The 25,449-nt window shown below is 47.1% G+C and overlaps 1 protein-coding gene across 1 annotated transcript in view; it reads right to left on the reverse strand.

The window, feature by feature from the left end:
* Positions 1-22,483, reverse strand: part of SGPP2 (sphingosine-1-phosphate phosphatase 2) — an 80,849-nt gene extending 58,366 nt beyond the window's left edge. The window contains exon 1 of the mRNA XM_077827133.1: positions 22,262-22,483. Within this exon, the coding sequence (XP_077683259.1) occupies positions 22,262-22,483 (222 nt within the window). The remainder of the gene's footprint in view (positions 1-22,261) is intronic.
* Positions 22,484-25,449: the final 2,966 nt, after the last annotated feature.

Below are 25,449 nucleotides of genomic sequence, written 5' to 3' on the forward strand. Positions count from 1 at the left end.
GTCTCAGCGCTGCTGCTGCTCTGCCTCCAGCTCCCTGGGCTGCTTCTTTGGCCCCTCTGGCTCTGGTTGCTACAGCTCTGCTCCCAGGACAGGTCTGCTCTGCAGGCTGCTTCTGTGACTCTGCTCCCAGCACTGACCTGCTTCGTGGGCCGCTTCTCTGGCCCCTCTGGCTCTGGTTGCTGCAGCTCTGCTCTCAGGGCAAGTCTGCTCTCTGGGCTGTGCCTCTGGCTTTGGGGCTGCAGCTCTGCTCCCAGGACAGGGTCTGCTCTCTCTGGATCTGGCACAAGCTCTGCTCCCCAGCTCAGCTTGGGCCCCTGCTTTCTCCTTAGCTTGGCCCCACTCTGTCTGACCCAGGCAAATCCAGCTCACATGGAGGACGGGACCTTCCTGGCCTCCTGACTCCCTGATTAGCCTGCTCGCTCTGTCATTCAGGCTGACTTGGGCCATTGGCCTCTCCCCATTGTTCCTGGGGGCTGTCAGTCTCAGGGTCCTGATTCCCCATTGACCCTTCCCCCTTTTTAATACTGGAAGCTAGAAACTAAAACACCCCCACTGAATGTTAGTAAGAGGGCAACAGTCCCCTGACACTTAGGCTGAATGTTTTTGGAAAGTTTCTGCTAAAATGGTTCAGCTGTTTCAGAGAATGAGTCTAGGGAAATTGTTATGCCCAGGTGAAATTCTTACACAACCATTTCTTTGGACAGGATTCCAAAACTCCACACGCTAGAACAAGAACTCAAAATGTGGTGATGGGGAGGGTGTCAGGGAATATATCTTTTCATGTCCCATGAAAATCTACCCAAATTTAGCCAAGTTAGAAGCCCTTGAAAGAACTCTGTTCATACATAGTCAGTAAAGGCTTGTTAGAGAGTTTGGCAAAAAATTTTGAGAGATTCCATCTGCTTAAAAGTGTGGGCTGAGCAAGCTTTCCCTGAAATTGATCTTCCTGGCTACCACAGGTTGCTATGGTGCTAGCCACAGCAACTGAGAGCAGGCAGACTCTCCCTTGTACTTTGTGCTGTCGGGTGAGGGGGGAGAGCGTGAGGGTGGCTAGGAGACAGGAAAAGCAGAAAACAGAAGCACAAATATTAAAACCTAGAGCACACTCCCTACCAAAACCTGGAAATTCACCCAAGGCCCAACATTTCTATGTTCCTCTGCTGTGTCAGCAAATAATCTTGAAACCCCCTGGTAGTGTGTGTGAGTGCTGACCAGAAAACAAAAATGCAGTTTTGTGAAAAACTCTTAAGGTTTTAACACTTTTTTTTCAATGAAAAATTAAACTAGACTAATTTGTCTAAACTGAAACTTTTCACATAAATAATCTGTTTCAACAGGAAGGCTTCTCAGGTCCAAATTGGAATGTGTGGTCACACAGACACAGCCTCCAAGAACAGCCAATAGCCCCGTGGCTAGGTAATTCACCTAGGTTCAAGTCCCTGCTCTGTAAGGGTGGGTGGGTGTCTCTCTCTTTCTCTGAAATGCCATCTTGACCAGAGGAGCCTTCCTGACACAAATTTTGTCCAAACGTAAGTGTCTGAAAAAAGTTTGTTTTGCCAAATCAATATTTTCTAATGGAAAAAAAGGCTGAAGAGTTCCCAACCAGCTTTAGTGCCTGATCTACCCCACAGTCAGCCTACTACTTCTCCCAATTACTATGTTAGCACACATGGCAGAGGTCGGTGCTGTGGAGGTAAAGATCCAAACACTGTTAGTGACCCAGGTTCGGATTCTAGGCAATGGAATTCCTATTTTACTGTTTTTAAAGATTAGGAAATTAAATAAATAAACCCTAAATTAAAACATTCAGGTTGCAAAGAGAGGCACTCAAGATAGGAAATGCTAGAACTAAGGTTACCTGAATTCGGTCCTCCCTCTTTCAGTAGTAAAGAGTGAAGCTGAATACATGGAACTTTATTAAACCTTGTGGGCTATTCTAATCATGGTATTGAGTTAATTCCAGCCTAACTCCTTGCATTCCCTGTTCCACTGGTCCCCTCAATATCAGTCCCTTCAGGGAACATGGGCCTTCTGACTCCAGTTCCACTCATGATACAGCTTCCCTATTTTAGACCGTTTAATATCAACATTAAAGCAAATTATTGATGCCCAGATCCTACCCTTGTCCCTTTGGCCAGAGACTGCTAGCACACAGCTGAGCTGGAGTCTAGTCTTCACCACAACACAGCTGGTTAAATAGTCTTTCAGATGGTCTGGTTTCCTGTTGAGGAGAATAAACTGGGAGTGACCTCTCCCAGGCTAGCAAACTCTTGGTGGAGTCTCTTCCCTCTCTGTGGAGGTGACCTCCAGATGATTCTCCATCTCTGTTCTGTGATTATCTCTGTAGGCTTTCTCTGGGTGTTGGCTGCTGGTTTGTAAGTGTCTTCTGTTCCTTTAGATCACTTGTCCCTCTTGTACAGTCACCCCGTGAGAGCTGGCTGCCACTGCACCCCTCATGACTCATTGAATTCACTTCACTCCTCTTGGTGTTTTTTCAATGGCTGGATCCTCAAAGGAATTCCTGTCTGCATGGCCAGTAGGTAAGGCTAAAATTTAATCATGGAGGTCACGGATTCCGTGATTTCAGCCAGCCCTGGCTGGGAGCTGCAGGGTCCCCTGCCGCCTTGGGCAGCAGGGGGAACCCCGCTGTCGCTCCCAGCGGGGGGAACCCTGCTGCTGTCTGGTGGGGAGACCCCCAGAGTGTCTGGCTGCTGTGGGGCGAAGGGGGAACCCCCACTCCCCCCTGCTGCTGCTCCTGGCAGTGGGAACTCCTGGAGCTCCTGGCTGCTGCGGGGGGCAGGGGGACCCCCGGAGGGGAGCCAGCAGCGAAGGGTGACCCTGGAGCTCCAAGCCCACCCACAGCTGTCCAGGCTCCTCCTTTTATTATGGATATCTTTAGAAAAAGTCAGAGACAGGTCACAGCCTTCCATGAATATTTCGTGGATTCCCCATGACCTGTCCATGACTTTTACTAAAAATATCCATGACAAAATCTTAGCCTTACCAGTAGGTCATTGGCTAACCTGTTGTACTTTAGCACATGCTTCCTCTGATTGTTCTCTATCTCCTCTGTGTTACCACCATCCTTCTGGCTGCAACAGGCTTCCTCATTCATAGCAGGGTTTTGGGGCTTCGTCACAGCAACGGACTATTTTAGAACTCCTGTGAGGGGGTATTCCTGTGTGCCAAAGATGCTCGCAAGCGATCTGTATCAGAAGAAACAGCCTTGTGTAACACTCTTAGCAGCTTTCACAGCTGATTCCACCTTGCCATTACTCTGAATATGCTGGGGAGGAGATGTGGTGGTCAAACTCCCATTTTCATGCAAATTCCTTGAATTCCTCCAAGGCAAATTGGGGTCCATTGTGGGTGAATACTGTACCCAGAATGTCATCTCTCTGTGGACCTTCAGTTTCCCAAACACAGACTTACTTCCTGTATCAGGTAGGGCATCAAACTCCCAAAATTTTGAATAATAGTCCACTGTAACCATGGTAAATAAGTCCATTCTCATTTTCCCATAGCCAAGTGAACAGCCTATGTGGTAAGTCTTTCTGCTGGTAGTTATCACACAACTGGCAGGTTCAAACCCTTCTATCATGAAGTGGAGCTGTGTATTCATTCTTGGCCTGTAAACATACTCTTGAGCCCACATAAGACCACTGTCAATGCCCAGGGGCAAGGCACGTATTTTTTGCATTATCTCTTTATATGAGAGTCTGGGACAACAGCTCTGTCCTCAAAATATGGTTTCCATTCTGTACGCTCAGCTCATCTTTAGTTTGAAAATATAGTTCTGCTCCTACTGGTAGATGGCGTTTGTCTGCTGGCCACACTGCTAGTATCACTGTCTTGACTAGAAGTTAGATGTTCCTTTCCATAACTACTTCCACTTCCATCAGCTCACTGTTGAACTGGGAAATAGTGCAGCATGTCAATGGATTCCACGTCCTGATCTCCTTCCCACAACTCATGGATGCTGAATATGTATGTCCTACTCAGGGTGTCAACTACCACCAATTATCCTGGACAATATCTGAGCTTCACCTGGTTTAGGGCCAGAAGTGTATCAACATGTGCTGCAATCTCTGGAGCACTCAGAAGGGGCTTTCCCATGATCGTCTCCAGAGGTTTGTGGTCTGATTGCACTAGTACTGGAGAACCATAGGTGTTCTGATAGAATCGCTCCTCTCCAAATGCCATAGTTCTATTGTTAAATCTCTGGTTTCAGAGTAGCAGCCGTGTTAGTCTGTATTCGCAAAAAGAAAAGGAGTACTTGTGCCACCTTAGCGACTAACCAATTTATTCGAGCATAAGCTTCCGTGAGCTACAGGAATGCATCCGATGAAATGAGCTGTAGCTCACGAAAGCTTATGCTCAAATAAATTGGTTAGTCTCTAAGGTGCCACTAGTACCCCTTTTCTTTTTGCCCAATCTCTGATAGGGCTCTGCCAGCATAAGTGGCCAACTGTTGCTGCAAAAGAGTTATGCCGGTCCTTTCTCCAATGCATCACACTCGAGTGTCAGTGGCTCTCCTGGCAGGCAGTACTTCAGGACAGGGGCATCCATCATCATTTGGGGCTGTTGGGGACCTGCCCAGTCCCAGTCAACATCTGTGAGCTGATGTATGGATAAGGCTACTGCAGCTAGGTGTTGGACTGAAAATTTATCATTCCTGTGAAGTGCTGTACCCCTTTTCACATACACTGGAGCTGGCATATCCGACTGCCTTCATCTTGTTGGGATCTGCTTTCAGTCCATCTGCTGTGAGCAGATGTCTAATGTATGTCACCTCATGCTGTTTGAGTTGCATTTTTTCTGGGTTGAAGTTTGTTTTTGTCCCTGCATTGCAGCACAAAAGCTTGTAGTTTTATGTCATAGTCTTGTTCTGTTTCTGTATCATTGCTCCCTTCACCTTCAATGAGAGAGATCATGTGCAACTATTTTCAGCACAAGCCGTACTTGAGTGCTTGAGCGAGTCTTCTCTGAAACACTTTTGCTGCTGGGCTTATGCCCATCAACATGCGCAGCCATTTGTAATGACCAAATGTTGCAAAGGTTGTCAGCATACTGGATTCTTTATCCACTCCTATATGCCAAAACCCATTCCTCACATCACAGACCGCAAAGACTCTAGCTTTGGAAAGTTCTATCAAAATGCCATCAATTGTGCAGAGTGGATAATAGAATCTTTTCAAAATCCATTCAATGGCTTTGTGTCTACACAGATGTGTAACTTACCTGATGGCCTCTTTATCACCATGCTATCACCCAGGCTGTACTCTCCTATACAGATACTACAATACCCCAGCTCTGCAGACTTTCACATCCTGGATTACATAGTGTTGCTTGAATTTTATTCTGTAATAAGCATACAGTTTCTACTCTGGGTCTATGTCGAGTCACAGCTTTCCTTCAAGGCAACAGTCACCTTTGAAAACATCCCCATATGCATTGTCTCCATTGTCCATGGGACTTCCCTTTTCTCTACTTGCACTACAGCTATAAAATTTGTATGGCTCTATTCCCCAAGAAGGGTCCATGGTGCTTATCATCCACCACCACAAAGTTAAGTAGGTACTGTCTTATTTTTCAAGTTATTTACTATGAGGTCACATTTTCTCCAAATTTGTATGTAGCAGTCACTGTGTTCATAAGGCTCTTGCATAAGGCTTCATCCCTTCCCCTTTGGACTGGTATCTAGTGAAAAAACCTGTGTCCTTCCATAGCTTTGTTTTGCTTTGGAGAGCAATAGGTCCTCAGGGCTTCTAGGACTGAGGCAGTGGTGAGTTTCAGAGTGGTGCAGACCTCTCTGTCTTGTTACCCAATAAGGCAAAGTAACAATTTTAGGTTCCTGGTATTATCTTGCAGCCTGGCCATGTCTACTTACAGCTCTAACTCCTCTTTCTACTGGGGTCCACTGCTGGGCTAGGTTTGTGTCTGCAAAATCCAGGGATCTAGAGGGCTTCAGACCAAGTTCCATAGCTCATGCTGCCAGCCGCTGCACTTCAGGGAATGAACAGTGTGACCATGTTTCACTCAGAGTAAGTCTGAATACAGGTTAAGCTGAACAAGTGGAACTTTTTTAAACCCCGTGTACTGCTCTGTCCATGTAGCTGACTTGCTTCCAGCCTAACTCCCACAGCCCCCACATTTTCTACTTTTCAATATTTTCTCCTCTTAATCAGTTCCGAGATTTTCCTTCATTTCTGGTTCTACCAGAAACCCCCCCACAAAACTCAGGACTTCAATGACAAATTCATCCCTGAGCATAGTTCTTTTAGATAGAAAATTGCCCATTGAACCAACATAAAAGCTAAATTTGGAGAAGTCTATAATAATATCTACTATCTCTTCTACCAGATCATGTGTCAGGCCAAGGACACAGCCTGTGCAACTAAGAACATCCTCCAGTGTGAAAACAAAGCTATTCAACAGCTTCTTTTTTTAATTGGTGATTAACTCAAACCAAAAGATTGCTATTAAGGAAGCCGTGCATATAAATAAATAAATAAATAAAGCTGTGTATATTTTTGATAAGTGTGGAAGGTGCATCCCTCAGCCTCTTCAGAGGTATCCGTGTTTGGGGTCACAAAATTTGAACAACCTTGTCATAGACTGTAGGAAAAAGCATGGCAAACAGGGGGATTTCCACATTCTTAAGCACCAACTGGAAGGCAGATGCTTGTTTTGGAAGGAACAAAAAGGAAGGGAAAGGAATTGAATGATTTATTTTCTCCCTACTTGCATTATTACTTCCTTATTGCACAAAAGAACTGTTCCTCTGTATTTTCATTAGAGAGGAAAACCAGGTTTGTCCCAGGGTCTGAGGGGTATCAAGGAGCCTACATTTGAAATGTTTTATCAAGTCCTGTTTTCCTCATTCCTCACACTACTTCTGTTAAAGCCAAAACATCTGAGGAATGGAAAAAATCCTGTTTTAAGAAAAAATTAGATGGTGAAAATTTAAGCTATATGGAGAGAGATTACAGAATTAGACTAAAATCCCTATCCTCCCGATTTCAAGATATAGCCATCAGAAGAAATTTGTGAACTCAGTTGTGCTCTAGACGTCTAAAATGAAAAGATCACCAGCTGCATATTTGGACAGGAAAACTACTTGCCTCAGATGAGTGGTTCTCAATCTATTCTCTAGCAAGGTTCCCTCCCCCCACCCCCCACTCCCCGCCACGGGCCACCTTTAGGATTTATGGCGCCCTAGGCGGGATTATTAAACTGGTGCCCCTATGCCTGACTTGCTCTTAGCAACACAAACATAAGCTTACAGTATTGGAAAACTTGCCACATGCACTTTATTAAAAACAGTTTAACTTAATTAAGCACACTGTAATGCTGGTGGACTAGCACTAAAGAAGCAGTGCAATAGAAAAAATTCTGATTTATTGACAGAATGATGCAAATAATATAATTTTTTTAATTTGTCAACATTTTATTGGAAATTTCTATGAAGAGGTATTGAAACAAGGATTTGTTTTTAATTATGAGCGATCTTTCTGGCTTTTTTGGCTGCAAAAATCAGTAATAATGTCATCGTATGACAAAGACAAAGTGACATCTTGTTCGATTGCAAGAATAGCAAGACCAGTCAATCATTCCTGACTCATTGTAGAACGGAGATAGTTTTTAATGAGCTTTAGTTTTGAGAAACTCCGTTCTCCTGATGCTACTGTTATAGGAATTGTGAGTAGAATACAAGTGGCAATGTACACATTAGGATATATGTCAACAAGTTTGCTGATATGAATAAACTGTACAATGTCCATCACCGATTTTGCATGCGGCAACGTTGATGACAATGTACTCAATTCTTCGTACAGTTCAAGTCCATTTAAATCAAAACTATCACCGTGCTTCAGGAGGCTCTCTAGGTTCTTGCACTTCATTTGCTGCTCTTGTCTTCCTATTTCGTTGAATTTAGTTGTGTCATACAAAAATCCAAACTGTTCATGGTGTGCTCATAAGGTATTAAACCTTTCATCAACAGCAGATATTGCTTTAAAAATCACAACATTAAAAAATTCAACCTCAAATTTCTTTTCTGGATCATTTAGGGGCTCATCTGCTTCTTCATATTCTGCTTGGCATTTTTTCCTTGAAACTCATGTCACGTCTGGCCATGGAAATTTTAGTTCTACACAGAGAGCCTGTGCAAGCTCTCTTACTATAACCTGTGCTTCTTTGAATCCATTTTCTCTGTATTTCACTAAAAAGTCTTGTGCTGTTTAGTAAGGTAAGTGTTGAATCAAGCTGCATAGTTGGACTCTGCATTATTTTGCTTACACTTGAGATTTTAACAAGAATGTCATACCAGATTACGACAGATGTTAGAAACTTGAAGCTGGATATTTCAGGGGCCAATGACTATGCTTCACTTTTAGCTTTTGGATCTCTGGCTTCTTCCGAAATAGCAACCAGTGCTTCATAAACTTCCTCAGATTGATATCTCAATGTTTTTGCACTTTCTACTCTGCTTTCCCAGTGTGTCTCAGATAGAGGCTTAATGGTAATACCATTGACATGTGCTTTGAATATTTGCCATTGTCGAGTGGAAGCTGAAAAGAGCACGTAAATGCGTTGCAGCAAACCAAAAAAAGAAACAGCTTCTACAGAAGACTTGGCCATATCACACACAATCAAATTAAGGCTGTGGCATACACACAGAACAAAAAAGGCTTGTGGATTTTTTGCCAGCAATCTAGCTTGCACGTCAGAAATGCATCCTCTCATATTGGCACCATTATCATAACCTTGTCCTCTAATGTTCGTTACGGACAATTCCATTCATTTTAGTTCATCAAGGAGAGCTTGAAGAAGTCCAAAACCTATAGTGTCGTCTTCTTCTAAAAATGTGATAAATGATTCCTTGACTGTAATCTGTGCTGAATCACTAATGTCGACAAATCTCACTACTGACGACATCTGTTCTTAATGACTTCTGACCAGAGTGCAATCTAGAATTACGGCAAAATATTTTGCCAAAGTAACCAATAAAACAATTTTGTCTCTCACTTTATCACTCATTAGCATGATCCAGTTCATTTTGAATTCTTGGTCCCAAATAGTGGTCATGTATTTCATTTTCAGTTACTCTTTGGAGATGTTCACTCATCACCATGTCAAATTTTCCCAGCAGTTGTACAAGGCTCAAAAAATTGCCATTTTTGGACTGGAATAATTTCTCAACGCTTCCTCTAAAAGCAAGATTGTTTGTCGATAGATATTCAACAATAGATAATAGACATTCAAGAACACGACGCCAATGCTGCTTCTCTGACTCCAGCAATCTTTGATTTTGGGCATCAAGAGTTGTCTGATTGTTTTAACCTTATACTCAGCTCAAACCATTTGTGCATACTTTCAATGTAGTGTTGTGCCTTTTCATGTTGCGGTAATACGTGACTAAGATTTTTCCAATCATTAATACCCATGGTTGCTATCTTAAAATTGCAACTATTGAAAAGCTTGCATGGGAAACAAAATATAGCATCCTTGCATTTAGAGTACCCAAGCCACCATCTGTTGACAATTTCACCATTAGAAAGTCTTTTGTAGTAATTGTTTTCTGTGAATTTCCTATTCAAGACCTTTTATTCTCCAGGGCCTTTCTCAAGTATAATGGCACGGAATTAGTTGTTTAAAAATTGCGGCCATGTGCCAGTGTTATCTATATCCCATGCTAGTACAGTTTCAACTGTTGTAATTTCTTGTTTTGTTTCTGTATCTGTTTCAAATGATTGTTCTGTGTGTTGTTGCATTTCTTGAGCTTCGTCTGCATAAAAATTGTCTTCAGCAGTTACTTGATGATCTTGATCAACTTTGTTGTTTTCATGATGTACAAACTTAAGTATAGAACCCTTCTGTGCTTGTACAGCTAATCCTATTTCATCTTTCCATTTTCTTTTTTGTGACCTGGAAAGTTGTTTTTTGATACAACATAACTTATAAGGGTGTTTTTTAAAGAAATAACTGTTTAAATTATCAGATTTAAAATAACTAAATATAGGATAGTCGTGAGTCTGTGACCTTGAGCTAGTGTGAAGACACCTCACAAGGTGCTCCACCCTGACTGAGACACAGTAGAGTTGGAAACCCATGTCATTTTCACAAAGCCACTTTTTAGTTTTAAATGTATAGTGGGCATCAGTCTTAATGTTAGTTACAACTCTATATCCACCTTATACTGTAAATAGATCAATGGCATTATCCAGTTAAATAAGCTGGGTTTCCAAACAGTGGCAAAATATCACCCTAGTTTTACTCCCAGGTAAAGCACAAAGTGACCAAAATGAAGTCAGCACAGAATCATCTCATCTAGATCAAGGTAGCACAGAAATGTTACAGGAGTCCTATTGTGCCTTATTTTTGTTTGGAAAGACATTCGCAATAGCAGCACGTTTTGGGCATGGCCAGAAATACATGATAAATCACTGCCTCTAAAGTTCCATCAAAAACTGACATTTCCACAGCTCTAGCATGATCTGCTGCACCAATTCTTCACAAGGAAGTGTCCCTGGCCTTCTTAAACTCATATTAACTGTGTATTTACTTTATGAAAGTTGGACAAACATTGTGAAAACGTAAGACATTGGCTGCCCAACCTCACTGACTCACTGGGAAAAAAAAAAGCAAGAGAATCTTAGTACAACATATGGTCACTCTATACACTAGTAAGGAGATGAGCATATTACAGTTGTTGGAGGACTCTATTTAGCAGTAACAGGGCTATAGGAAAGCCAGTCAACATTTTTTGTTTCTCTGATGAAAACTGGCCCACTCCCTGCCCCAAACCAAACTTGTCACAAATAATTGTCAACAACTTAATTTTCTGTTTTTGGCTAAGATATTGATTTAAAAAAATATTGAAATTGGATTCAGGATTGTTAGCAAGCATTTTTGGCAAACAAAGTTGTTAAATGAATCTAAATGGCAACACAGTACTGCTTTCATGCTTGGCTCACTCACCCCCCAGCCTGCTGGTCCAACAGCTGCAGTAGAGGAGGAGATAGGTGGGAAGCTGCAGTACCCCAAAATCCACCCCTTGGGGTGCAGCAGCAAACCCTCAGGCCCGATCACACGCCAGTGGGCATCACCGCCAGCCCATGGTGAAGTTAGCACAGCATCTGATCTCAGGGACGGGGCACCCACGGAGCCACAGCTGCTCATCCTGTCCTGCGCAGCTCCCCTCCCCCCGCATGAGATGGATCACTACCAGCCCAGGGGAGAGATGCACTTCCCAGCTAGGGTGACCAGATGTCCTGATTTTATAGAGCCAGTCCCAATATTTGGGGCTTTGTCTTATATAGGTACCAATTACCCCCACCTCGGGTGATCAGACAGCAAGTGTGAAAAATCAGGACGGGCGGAGGGGGGTAATAGGAGCCTATATAAGAAAAAGACCCAAAAATTGGGATTGTCCCTATAAGAGTAGGACATCTGGTCACCCTACCCCAACCCCCATCCTGATTTTTCACACATGCTATCTGGCCCAGCCAGCTGCGTGTGACCATTCCAATCCTGGCCGAGGAGGTGAGTTACTGTCACTTTCATTCCTCAGCATGCAGCCAGTCAGCCCCCCCCGCAACCCTGCCGGAGGGGAGGGGGGAGAAAGGGGTGCTCCGTGGGGGGGGAGAAGAATGGACGTTATGGGGGGCAACAAAGGATACTGCAGCCGCCGAGCCTGCCTCACCTCATGACAGGGGAGAGAGTCACACTCACAGGTGAGTTCCTCCTTTCCCCACCCCTATCCCCTCTCCTTCCCAGAGACCCCAGCAGCCAATCTCCTCCCTCAGACTGTACTGCGTTCAGCTCTCTCTAGGACCCAGCAGCCCTGCTCTTACATGCTCCACTGCTTCCCATCTGTACGGACTCCCAGCAAAGTGGTGCCCTAGGCGGCTGCCTATTCTGCCTATGGCTAAGGACGGCCTTGCCTCCCGCCCACATACATTCTTCAATTCCTCTCATCTCATCAGCCCTTTGTTTTTATTTTGGTAAGGATTGAGAGGAAAGTTGACTGGTTTATTGTGGAGAGCTGTAAGGCTGCAAGTTACTTCAGGAGAGCCTAAGGAGGAATGCATATGCTCGCCTTTTCTAATATGTCCAGGTGTTTGCTATTTCTCAGTTTGTTGGCTTTTTGTGGATGACACAGTGCAACTGTGTAAGAGGATCATCATCATTCACTGGTAGAAAAACCAGCATGGAAGGCAAAGGTTCTGGGGTTGTTGGGGTTTTTATTTTTTTTAATACAGAAAGTTTTCTTAATGTTTGGCTTTAGAAGTCAATTCTAAGCTTGAAATTTCACTATGAAAGTTTGTCATTTGCTACCAACTGTGATGTATATTTAGCTTATGGCTCAATTAATATTGTTCATTTGCCTATAGAACAAGGTTTCTATTTTCATGACAATTTGACAAGTGGCACAAGGCAGCAAGATTTCAGAGAAACAAACAAGGCAAAATTTGATAGTGTCACAGTTCCACTTTCAGGTAGGTAGCTAATTTATTTCCTCCAGTGTAGTGCAACAAATTTTGTAAGTTCATTGATATGGGTGAGGGGAAAATGGGTTTCCTTTGCAGCTGAATTTAAAATCCTAAATCAAAATTTTCTAAGCTTGGACTAAGTAAAACTTGAACACGGTTTAAGAAGATGGTTATGGTCCCAGGTAGACTCTCCTCTACAAGGCAAAGCCATGTTATAACCAGCTTAGTGGACAGTGCTCTAATTTTAGCTGTGACAGTAGCATTGATGTGCATTAACTTCATCTACACTAAGAGAGTGATCCATTGTTGATGATGGTTGTAGATAGCAACATAGGTGCTGGAACTAGGGATGCTGCAGCTTGAACTGCAGTGGCTTGAAGTGGTTTCCATCATATACAGGATTTATACTTTGGTTCAATGGCTCTCAGCACCTCCACTATAAAAACTGTTCCAGCACCACTGGAAGCAATTCCTTCCTTCACTCTTCTCAACATCATTAGTTGCTACTGTAAACCAGGCCAAACTGATTCAAAAAGTTATAGGAAGTGTCATTGAGGCCAGGAGAGCAGTAGTTTGAACCCACTGTCAGCACTGAGTCATCTTCCTACTATCTAGAGACCCTAATGATCTATCAACACTGAAGAGAAGCTATTAGAACCACAAATTCAGGCACCTGAAAAGGTGGGTAGACCCTTCAAATCCAGAAGTGCTCCTAACGACACAGTTCTGCCAATAACATTGAGTGCACCTTCTTCATCAAGGCTTAACAATACATCAATTCACTATACATCAGCATGCTGCCAGGCTTCAGGAAAACTGGCACTGCAGGTGGACTGTTGTAACTGAACCTCCCAGTTCCCTCCCACAATGCTTAGAGCATTGTATCCTCTTCTCCATACAGCAGCTCCTTTCCCCTTTTAAACAGGCTACTCCTAACCAAGGAACTCTGTCATCACTGAACAGTGCTTATTGGAAACACACCACTGAATGCAATACAAATGTTTAATACATATTTTAATACAATATAACTGGACTGGTGAAAGCCATGGTATGGTCTTCTCCTGTAAAATGAAAGATGACACTGATTAGCCTCCTCTTACATACTACATAGAAGAGGGCAGGGAAGGAGAGAATGTAGTTTTATATTGCAATATTAAAAACTTATCTTAATATGAATCAGGATTGGTAGACATCAGGGAACTGACTGCAGCAATTTACACATCCCAGACACCTTTGAGAAAAACAACGGAAGAAACATAGCTGACCTCCAGTAAGACAAACAACAAAACTGTCACTAAACAATGACCTACACGTGGTTGCTCCAGATAAACTAAACCATTTTTAAACCAGTGCAAATCCCTATAGGTAACTTTTTTTTTTTAAGGTTTAAAACTGGATTTAAATTTAGCTAGTGTAGGTAGATTTAAACATGCAAGCTACACAGAACCATTTTAAACAGGTATTTCCCACAAAGAGTTTTGCACCAGTTTAAGCTTATTGTCCTTCACAGATTTTAATTAAGCCTGGTGCAACTTGTGCATGTGTAAACAAGGCTTAAGCAAAGCTACCCACCCAACCTTAAGAAATCCTAGACCTCAATCTTACCAGCAGGTGAGATTCTAGCACTCAGCAATCCTTCCCCATGCCCAAGATGAGTAGTAAGTGTCTTGTAGAGACCATCACCACATCTGGCAAGGAGAAGAGTAACTTGTTGGGGGTCAGATGACTTTCCCAGGAAGGTCCTTTTTCCTCTAGACCTGTCCTGTATAATCCACTTCTGTGAATCTCTGGAGTATGGGGGGAGAATGAGAAACCATTAACTCAGCTACAAGACAGAAAACATAAGCATAAAAGATTAAGATATTCAGTAAAATTACATAAAAATCAAGCAACTTACCTCCTCCACTAGCAATGCCTACTGTAATCGTTGCCAGGATTCCAGGACTGCAGATTTGGCGTTAGGATGAGAAGACAATGGCCTCCAAGGACAGTAAAGAAGATGGGACTAGAACAGTGGCCCTGACAGTGGTGGACTGTGATGAGTCCACCCTTCAGTAAGGTTTTAGATTATCAAACACTGGTAACAATGGCAAGCGTATGTCTGACTTTGTGGCTAGTCCACAGAGGATAGCCACCTGTGGCTGGTCCCAACTAACAAATTTAGGCTTTTAGCTCAAGTCCTAGAGGTCTGTGCTTTGGAATTAGAGGTCCTGCGTTCAGTGCCCACTGACAACCCCTCCAGGGGATTGTTACACATACTCCCCTTGAAGAATCTTAGATGAAATTCAAGACTTCAATCTTCATGTTCAAAGTCCTCCATAGGACTGGCCCAAGTTACCTAAGGGACCCTCCCCCCTCATTCTGCATGATTAAAACTTCCCATAACAGCTGCTTTCCACAGAAACAATGGAACCCCCAACCTTGATGAGAGCAAAAATTGGGTACATACTAAAGGGACGAGTTTCCTAAGCAAAGGTAGTGGGTTGACAATAGCTAAGAAAGGAAAGGACGAACAGACAGCTTGGGCCCCCCTTTTTCAGCAGTGCTGATCTGCAGGTGCTCAGCAGCCCCTCTGAAAAAATATGAGGCACCAAGTCTCTCCAGCAGCACACTCAAATCTGAGGCTGGTTTTTAAAAATGTGGACTAAATTACAACAGCTGTATCTCCTTGCCCTTTTGGCTGAGAAGGTCTTAGTTCTAGCTTTCAGTGAGGCTCCTGGGTTTTACTTTATAGTAAAGGTCTCTTATTCAGCTCTTGACAAACAAATCCTGAATTACCAAGTAAAATGAATTAAACAGAAGATGCATCTTATCAATGGAATTTTTCTTACCTAATAATAAATCTCCATTTTTTCATTTCTGAAGCTGGTGCAGAAGCTCCAGAAGTGAGGGGTCTTGTTTCAGAGTATTGGTCAGAGGTCTCAAACTCCTGGCCTGCGGGCGATCTGCGGCCCGAGAACCTCCCCAATGTGGCCTGCAGGGCTCCAGCAATTTTGGGGCCAGGTCTCTCCCTTGGCCCCACCTACCACCCCAGGGTGCTCCCCCCCCCCCCCACACGTCCCCCAGGCAATTTAAAATGGACCGGAGTCCCACCCACCACTGTCAGTGCAGCGGAGCCGAGCAGCTTCCTGTGCGCTCACTCCATGTGGCTGCTGGCCCCTCCCTGCAGCCCGGCGGGGCTGTGTCTCCGCGTGCTGCCCCTGCAGCCAATGGGAAGCTAGCGGGGCGGTGCCTGGGGGCAGCAGCATGTGGAGGCCCCCCAGCCCGCCACACCTTGGAGCCCCAGGTAACCGTTGCTCCCCCCACTCCCTCCTGTCCCCAAACTTCTTCCCAGAGCCTGCACCCCATCCTCCTTCCCAGAGCCTGCACCCAGCACCCAAACTCCCTCTGAGAGCCTTAGGCAGGTGGGGGGCAGAGTTTTGGGGGGGTGGGTTCTGCGTGGCATGAATGACATTATTGGCCCGCTGGGAGGATTTGAGGACTGGAACTGGCCCTGGCCCTAAGGTAAATTGAGTTTGAGACCCCTGGTTTAGGTCAAGCTCAAAGTACACAAGGCCTTGGAAATAATGATGTTTCTAATAATAGAATCCATAGGGGTGTATTGCTTCCTGGCACTGTAATAATAGGTACACTATCCAGCTAGGAGAGTTGAGTTTTTCTTTGCTCTTGTTTTGCAGATGGAGCTAGAAAAAGTGCCACATTTGAAGCCTGAAAACCCATTATGAAATAAGACCTTATATAGCAAAGCATCTATGTTTGAATTTCAAAAGGGTAAGGAAATATATTGGGGGAGAACAGAGGCTAAAAATCTATTGTAAAAAAAAAAAATATATATCAAAGCATTTCAGATTCCAAAACATGATCCAACTACCTTTACATTAAACAATATCTTAGTCTGCAAGTAGTCATTGATTACTGCATTTATGTGGCTGCAATGCATCTAGAATTAACAGATGTGCAATTTCTCCTAGCCATTCCAGCTATGGACAGATTTCATCTATACAAAGGTCAACTTACAAGACTCCTACCAAGAGTACATCTTTATCAGAGGTCAGCACTATATTCACTTTTTTTTAAAAAAAAAAGAGAGACACAAGCTGATACCAATATGGAAACATTATACCAGTCAGGAGTCCTTTAGACAATTAATGTATCTACAGAGTAAATATAGATATCCTTCCATAGTTCAATGAGATGCCCTTGAGCATCTGTTGAAATGTTAAGACATCAAAGCTAAGACAACATTTATTCAAACAATTTATTTGGGGAAATTTATATTTCTCACCTATCCCTAAATTATTGTTATAACTTAAAAGAAATGGAGGAAGAATATTTTATCTGATCTTATCTACAAAAGAAAGAATCATCCAGAAGTTGGGACACTATTGGTAAGCAAAGGGAACCTTGTTTTAAAATGCAGTTATAGTTTGTCTAGAACCTCCATTTGATTAGGAATCTGAACACTTGCCAAAATAACATGGGGCAAGTTTTTTCAGTAATGGTTTTGTGTTAAACTGCCAAGGACTTCAGAAACTCTCATGACTAAACTCCCTAAAAGCAAAAAAATTCAGAAATGAAACCCCAGTTAGTCTGTTACACTAAAACCACAAAGATGTTCAGGAAATCAGGAAGTATTAAAGGATGGTTGGCCCCAGGTATAATCAAGACTAGGGGCAAGTCTACACTACAGCGCTACATTGGTACAGCTGCACTGCGATAGTGCATCTGGTAAAGACGCGCTATGCCAACGAGAGAGCGTTCTCCCGTCGGATAATTACTCCACCTTGGCAAGAAGCAGAAGCTATGGCATTGGGAGAGCATCTCCTGCCCACAATAGTGCCGGCATGAACAGTGCAAAACTTGTGTAGCTTGGGGAAGGAACTTTCACATCCCTGAGCAACATAAATTAGATCAACTTACTCAGTAGCGTAGACCTGTCCCTAGGAAATATTTAAGCACCTCTATTACTAAAGGTCCTCATCTTTTCCAATCCCTTCCAAAGAGCACCTCGATCTTTAGGTGTTTATCCTCATAAGGCTGGGAAGTACTATTAGTCTCATTTTACAGATGGTGAGCTGATGTACCCCCCCGCCCCAAAAAAGTGACACTTGCGCAAAGTCTCACACAGACTGTAGCAAAGCAGGGAATTGAACCCTGGTCTTCTAAATTTCAGGATAGCATCCTAACCACCATGTTATCCTTCCTCTGCCTATGTCTGCAGAATCTGAACTAATAAGTCAGAGGTGTGAACTGATCCATTCATCTCAGTGTGTATTAACTCAGAAAACCAATTATTTTAAATGTCAACATTGTTATAACAACTTTCTCTGACAGTTAAAGTATTAACTATTTCTCTGTATTAACTATTTCTGGAAGGGAGGGTCCTATTATGAAGATTTGCATAATTTACTGTGACTGCAGACCATTTTGACACTACAAGCAAGAGGACTTGGAACAGTACCATGAGTGAGTCTTCCTGACCTTCCAATCAAGGAAGAGCCAAGCAGAGACCAATGGGGCATCTGAGGCTCTCCAAAGGGGAGCGGAGTTCAAGAAGCCTCTAGGAAGAAAAGCCATGTAGGGAGAAACAGCAAAACCCATGTATTTAGACCCCAATGAAAGGAAGCTGATCGCAAAGAACTAAGAGCATGAGTGAGCATACTTGGAATACTTGCACAATTTCATGTGGGTGAGTTTATTTTGTGAGCTGAGCTTGAAAGATTACAACTCCAAGTACACACCCTGCCCTTTCCTGAATGATCTGTTACAAATCCAATTTGATGCAATGGGAGACAACTGTACATGCACACTGCATCAGGCCCTTCTTGCACTTTTTCTGTGTGTAATACAAATGCATAAGACTAAATATGTGCATTGTAAATTTCAATCCTTCAGCGCTTTCCTTGCTTGGTCAAGACCAGAGAAAGCAAGGAAAGCACTACCTGTATACAGCCACACTCGCAATGGACAGAGCTGACTAAGGTAGAATAGTATCAGAGGGGTAGCCAAGTTAGTCTGTATCCACGGATGTAGTGGCTGGCTCACTACAAAAGCAATTTTTCCTCTCTTGGTATTGACACCTCCTCATCAATTATTGGGAGTGGGCCACATCCACCCTGACTGAATTGACCTTGTCAACACTGGCTTTCCACTTGTAAAATAATTCCCTTCTCTTCATGTGCCAGTATATTTTTGCCTGTATCTGTAATTTTCACTCCATGCATCTGAAGAAGTGGGGTTTTTTACCCATAAAAGTTTATGCCCAAATAAATCTGTTAGTCTTTAAGGTGCCACTGGACTCCTCATTGTTTTTAAGGTAGACTAATTACACTTTGGGGTTAGCAGCATTGGTGTAGCTACTTCAATGGAGACCTCTAGTGAATTATCAGTCTGGCTTAGTGACCTTAGGACGTTCTTGCTGGCTGCAATCTAGAAGGGGGTCTAGAAGCGATGGGGGTGTCAACATCTCTCTATCACAATAATAGTTGGAAGGAGAGAACAGCCTTCTTAAAAATTAAGGTAATTCAGGCAACATCTCACCTCAGAATGCTTCTTTTACATTTAGAATTGGAATAAGAACTTACAAATAATTTCTTGAATTAGTATCCCTAGTTAATGCTGTGCACCTCATTGACCCAGGCTTTGTTTTTAGTCAAGAAGACTTCACTCTGATTTTCACTTTAAAAATTCTCCTCTATATTTTGTCATCTATCCCCACTCTAGCTCTTTAGTTCCCTTTTCTGGCTATAACTATTAGGGATTGTATAAACACAAATTTGTACTAGTTTATTTCAACCAATTTAGTTGAAGCAAACCCCTGTGCTGAGACACTTTTTTTTAACCAATTTTAAAATCAGTATCAACTTAAGGTTGCCCTTTATGAATTTACAGGAGCAAGCAAAACAGATATAAACCAGGTTTTGGCTGATGTGTCTACACAAAGTTGCGTTGATTTAGCTAAGTGTTTAAAAATCACACTTTTAGTTAAACTGGTGCAACTTTGTGTTTGAACCAAGTCTTTATTTACTTTCTGTTCTGTTCTCCCCACCCCACAGCTGATTAACACTTATCATATATCTATATATCAACACCTGTGGCTTTTTGACCTGTTAGACAACCTTTTAGTTATGGGGTCAGATCCTCTGCCATGTCAATGGAGTGATGCAAATTTACTTCAATGAAGTTATGCCAGTTCACAGCGTCTGAGGATCTGAACCATGTTATCTTTCTATCTCCTATGCAGAAACCAGCTATATTTATCTTCTTTCCCAACACCACTTTTTCTCTACAACATCCCCAGTACTTTGCCTTGTCATCCACCTTTCCCTCTTCTGACATGGTCTTATAAACTGACAAACTTGGCCATGCTCCTCAGATCAGATTTTCTTCAGAGCCTTAAAAAAAAAAAAAAAATAGATAAAATGAAAACCAGACAAGTTTTATAAACAGCAGTATCCCTAGGTGATTTGAAGTTTCAGATTAATCAGTAACCCAGTGATCTAAGCATGGACACTATTTCCCTTAGCGCCCCTCCTCTATTTGTGCTACGTTGATGACATCTTAATCATATGGACCTATGGAAAGGAGGCCCTTGTTGAAATCCAGGTGGAATTCTTCAATCTGTAGACCACCATCAACCTCAGCCTGAACCAGTCCACACAAGAGACCCACTTCCTGGACACTACAGTGCAAATAAGTGATGGCCACATAAACACTACCCTATACTGGAAACCTATTGACAGCTATACTTCCCTGAATGGATCCATTGTTTACAGCCAAGCCCTAAGAGACAACCGAATTTGCTCCAATCCCTCAGACAGAGACAAACACCGACAAAATCTTCCTCAAGCATTCTTAAAACTACAATACCCACCTGGGGAAGTGAGGAAACAGATTTATAGAGCAAGACGGGTACCCAGAAGTCACCTACTACAGGACAGGCCCAACAGGGAAAATAACAGACCACCACTAGCTATCACATGCAGCCCCCAGCTAAAACCTCTCCAGAACATCAATGATCTTTTTAATGTTTCTCTCAGTGACTTATTCTTGTAGGTACAAGGTATACAGTGTCATTTCTTGACTCTTGTAGTCAGATATTAAATTGTATAATTTATATATTTATATATATACTTGTATAATTGTTGCACACTATTTTCTAAATTAAAATAAACTTTATACTTAGAATTTCTGTTTGCTAGGTCTGTTTATGCTAGTGACTTTCAAAAACAAGCATGAGTAACTGAATTTCACATTTGAAGTTGTACAGTCAGATTCTTTGTTGATTGCTACCTAGAGTTTAGATTTGCTTTCATAATTTGCTTTCTTGTGTCTATGCTGTTGTTTGTTGCCATGGACAGGGCTAATGTTATAATGTGTGTGTGTGTGTGTGTGTGTATAATATATATATATATATATATATAGCAGTGACTTTTTGTACAGTTGAAACTAGAAACTGAGACCAGTGTACAGCTGTCTGTGTACAAACTACAAAACAGATGGAATGCTGACTGGCTATGTCTGAACAAATAGAAAGATTGTGGCACTTGCTGATGGTAGGATAGCCTCCTGAATAAACCTCAAATCTGGAAAAGTTAAAGGATGTACTAAAATGTAAAAACTTTCCCTGAAGTGCCACTTACTATTATGAATGTTTCCTGAAATTAAGGTGGAAATAGTGAGGAGTCTGGTGGCACCTTAAAGACAAACAGATTTATTTGGGCATAAGCTTTCGTGGGTAAAACCCCCACTTCACACGCATGGAGTGAAAACTACAGATGCAGGCATAAATATACTGACACATGAAGAGTAGGACGTTACCATACAAGTGGAGAACCCGTGTTGACAAGGCCAGTTCAGTGAGGGTGGATGTGGTCCACTCCCAATAATTGATGAGGCGGTGTCAATACCAAGAGAGGGAAAATTGCTTTTGTAGTGAGCCAGCCCCTCCCAGTCCCTATTCAAGCCCAAATTAATTGTGTTACATTTGCAAATGAATTGTAGCTCTGCAGTTTCTCTTTGAAATCTGTTTTTGAAGGTTTTTTTAGTTGAAGGATGGCTACTTTAAATCCACTGAATGCATCCGATGAAGTGAGCTGTAGCTCACAAAAGCTTACGCTCAAATAAATTTGTAGTCTCAAAGGTGCCACAAGTCCTCCTTTTCTTTTTGCAAATATGGACTAACACGGCTGCTACTCTGAAACCTACTTTAAATCTGTTATAGAATGTCCAGGAAAATGATCCTCTTTCGCTTTCATTTGAAATGTCATTTTCTAACTTTCTTGCTTTAAGTGACCCCACCCCTCCCTACAGTCCCTCAGTGCCTCTTTCCAAAGTTCCTAGGCTCCCAGTAAAGTTTCACACTTTTAAATCACGATGAATTTCTGCATCCACCTCCAAGAAAGTCAAGTACCCTCTAACAGCAAAAGGTTATTAAGGAATTCCCGGAGGGGTACACGCCCTCCCACTTTGGCCTGCGGAATAAAGGAGGGGGGAAGGAAGGCAGAGAACAAGATCATTGAAAACACCCCTCCTTCCCCAAGATTGCAAGAGAAATGAGGCAGGGAGGACAATGGAAAGCAATAAATATCCCAAAGCCACTGATGCACCAGGAAAAGGAGGGGAGGGAAATGGGAACTCCCCCCCATTTACCCCACCGGGGAAGTGGGGGCATAGGCGCGATGAGAAGACGCCGCCGCCCCTCGCTGCTGAGGCTGGGGCTGGGGCTGGGGTGGGGGCTTCCCTAGTCCTGGCTGGCGCGTTACCTGCGGCGGGGGGCTGCTCTTCACACCGTTGGCCTCTGGCAGCCGCTGTCTGGCGGGGCTGCCCCCGGGGCAGGTGTCCCGGGCCGGGAGATGGTCCCCACCGCCCACGGTCCCCGCCAGCCCGTCGCCGGCTCCTTCCCCCGCGGCGGGGAAGAGCCCGCAGCAGCGCTGGAAGCGGGCGACAGGCTGGGAGCTGTGGAGGCTGCGGAGCACCCGGGCCATGCTCCCAGGAGGCGAGCGCCCGAGCCGCCTGCGCGCTGCGGGAGCCCCGGCACTGGCAGCGCCCCAGGCCGGCGGCCGCGGGTCACTGAACAGGTGCAGCCGCCTGCCCCGGCCCCAGCTCCGCCCCGCGCAGGTGGGCCTCCCCCGCCTGGCTGCTTGCGGCGTGCCCGCGCCGTCCGGCTCCCCGCACCGCACGCCGGCACCATGCGCCCCTCTGAGCCCCTGTCCCCGGCACCGTGGGGTGTGCGCGCCCCTCTGAGCCCGTCTCCCCCCCCGAACCCCTCCCCCGGCACCCTGGGGTGTGCGCGCCCCTCTGAGCCCGTCTCCCCCCCCCCCGAGTCCCCTCCCCCCAGTACCATGGGGTGTGCGCGCCCCTCTGAGCCCGTCCCCCCCCCCCAAACCCCTCCCCCGGCACCATGCGCCCCTTTGAGCCCCTGTCCCCGGCACCGTGGGGTGTGCGCGCCCCTCTGAGCCCGTGTCCCCCCCGAGTCCCCTCCCCCCAGTACCATGGGGTGTGCGCGCCCGTCTGAGCCCATCTCCCCCCCCCGAACCCCTCCCCCGGCACCATGGGGTCTGTGCTCCCCTCTGAGCCCATCTCCCCCCCCCCGAAACCCCTCCCCCGGCACCATGGGGTGTGCGCGCCCCTCTGAGCCCGTCTCCCCCCCCCCGAAACCCCTCCCCCGGCACCATGGGGTGTGCGCGCCCCTCTGAGCCCGTCTCCCCCCCCCCCGAAACCCCTCCCCCGGCACCATGGGGTGTGCGCGCCCCTCTGAGCCCGTCTCCCCCCCCCGAGTCCCCTCCCCCCAGTACCATGGGGTGTGCGCGCCCCTCTGAGCCCGTCTCCCCCCCCGAACCCCTCCCCCGGCACCCTGGGGTGTGCGCGCCCCTCTGAGCCCGTCTCCCCCCCCCCCCGAAACCCCTCCCCCGGCACCATGGGGTGTGCGCGCCCCTCTGAGCCCGTCTCCCCCCCCCCACGAAACCCCTCCCCGGGCACCATGGGGTGTGCGCGCCCCTCTGAGCCCGTCTCCCCCCCCCCCCGAAACCCCTCCCCCGGCACCATGGGGTGTGCGCGCCCCTCTGAGCCCGTCTCCCCCCCCCCCCGAGTCCCCTCCCCCCAGTACCATGGGGTGTGCGCGCCCCTCTGAGCCCGTCTCCCCCCCCCGAACCCCTCCCCCGGCACCCTGGGGTGTGCGCGCCCCACTGAGCCCATCTCCCCCCCCGAACCCCTCCCCCGGCACCATGGGGTGTGCGCGCCCCTCTGAGCCCGTCTCTCCCCCCCCGAACCCCTCCCCCGGCACCATGGGGTGTGCACGCCCCTCTGAGCCCGTCCCCCCCCCGAGTCCCCTCCCCCCAGTACCATGGGGTGTGCGCGCCCCTCTGAGCCCATCTCCCCCCCCCCGAACCCCTCCCCCGGCACCATGGGGTGTGCGCGCCCCTCTGAGCCCATCTCCCCCCCGAACCCCTCCCCCGGCACCATGGGGTGTGCGCGCCCCTCTGAGCCCGTCCCCCCCCCCCGAAACCCCTCCCCCGGCACCATGGGGTGTGCGCGCCCCTCTGAGCCCGTCTCCCCCCCCCGAAACCCCTCCCCCCGGCACCATGGGGTCTGTGCTCCCCTCTGAGCCCATCTCCCCCCCCGAACCCCTCCCCCGGCACCATGGGGTGTGCGCGCCCCTCTGAGCCCGTCTCCCCCCCCCCGAAACCCCTCCCCCGGCACCATGGGGTGTGCGCGCCCCTCTGAGCCCGTCTCCCCCCCCCGAGTCCCCTCCCCCCAGTACCATGGGGTGTGCGCGCCCCTCTGAGACCGTCTCCCCCCCCGAACCCCTCCCCCGGCACCCTGGGGTGTGCGCGCCCCTCTGAGCCCGTCCCCCCCCCCATACCCCTCCCCGGGCACCATGGGGTGTGCGCGCCCCTCTGAGCCCGTCTCCCCCCCCCCGAGTCCCCTCCCCCCAGTACCATGGGGTGTGCGCGCCCCTCTGAGCCCGTCGTCCCCCCCCCCATACCCCTCCCCGGGCACCATGGGGTGTGCGCGCCCCTCTGAGCCCGTCTCCCCCCCCCCGAGTCCCCTCCCCCCAGTACCATGGGGTGTGCGCGCCCCTCTGAGCCCGTCTCCCCCCCCCCCGAACCCCTCCCCCGGCACCCTGGGGTGTGCGCGCCCCACTGAGCCCATCTCCCCCCCCGAACCCCTCCCCCGGCACCATGGGGTGTGCGCGCCCCTCTGAGCCCGTCTCTCCCCCCCCGAACCCCTCCCCCGGCACCATGGGGTGTGCGCGCCCCTCTGAGCCCGTCTCCCCCCCGAGTCCCCTCCCCCCAGTACCATGGGGTGTGCGCGCCCCTCTGAGCCCATCTCCCCCCCCCCGAACCCCTCCCCCGGCACCATGGGGTGTGCGCGCCCCTCTGAGCCCATCTCCCCCCCCCGAACCCCTCCCCCGGCACCATGGGGTGTGCGCGCCCCTCTGAGCCCGTCTCCCCCCCGGAACCCCTCCCCCGGCACCCTGGGGTGTGCGCGCCCCTCTGAGCCCGTCCCCCCCCCCCAACCCCTCCCCGGGCACCATGGGGTGTGCGCGCCCCTCTGAGCCCGTCTCCCCCCCCCCGAACCCCTCCCCCGGCACCATGGGGTGTGCGCGCCACTCTGAGCCCGTCTCTCCCCCCCCGAACCCCTCCCCCGGCACCATGGGGTGTGCGCGCCCCTCTGAGCCCGTCTCCCCCCCCCGAACCCCTCCCCCGGCACCCTGAGGTGTGCGCGCCCCACTGAGCCCATCTCCCCCCCCGAACCCCTCCCCCGGCACCATGGGGTGTGCGCGCCACTCTGAGCCCCTGTCCCCCCCCCGAACCCCTCCCCCGGCACCATGGGGTGTGCGCGCCCCTCTGAGCCCGTCTCCCCCCCCGAACCCCTCCCCCGGCACCCTGAGGTGTGCGCGCCCCACTGAGCCCATCTCCCCCCCCGAACCCCTCCCCCGGCACCATGG

This window comes from Eretmochelys imbricata, chromosome 9 (assembly GCF_965152235.1).
Source record: "Eretmochelys imbricata isolate rEreImb1 chromosome 9, rEreImb1.hap1, whole genome shotgun sequence".
Lineage (NCBI taxonomy): Eukaryota > Metazoa > Chordata > Testudines > Cheloniidae > Eretmochelys > Eretmochelys imbricata.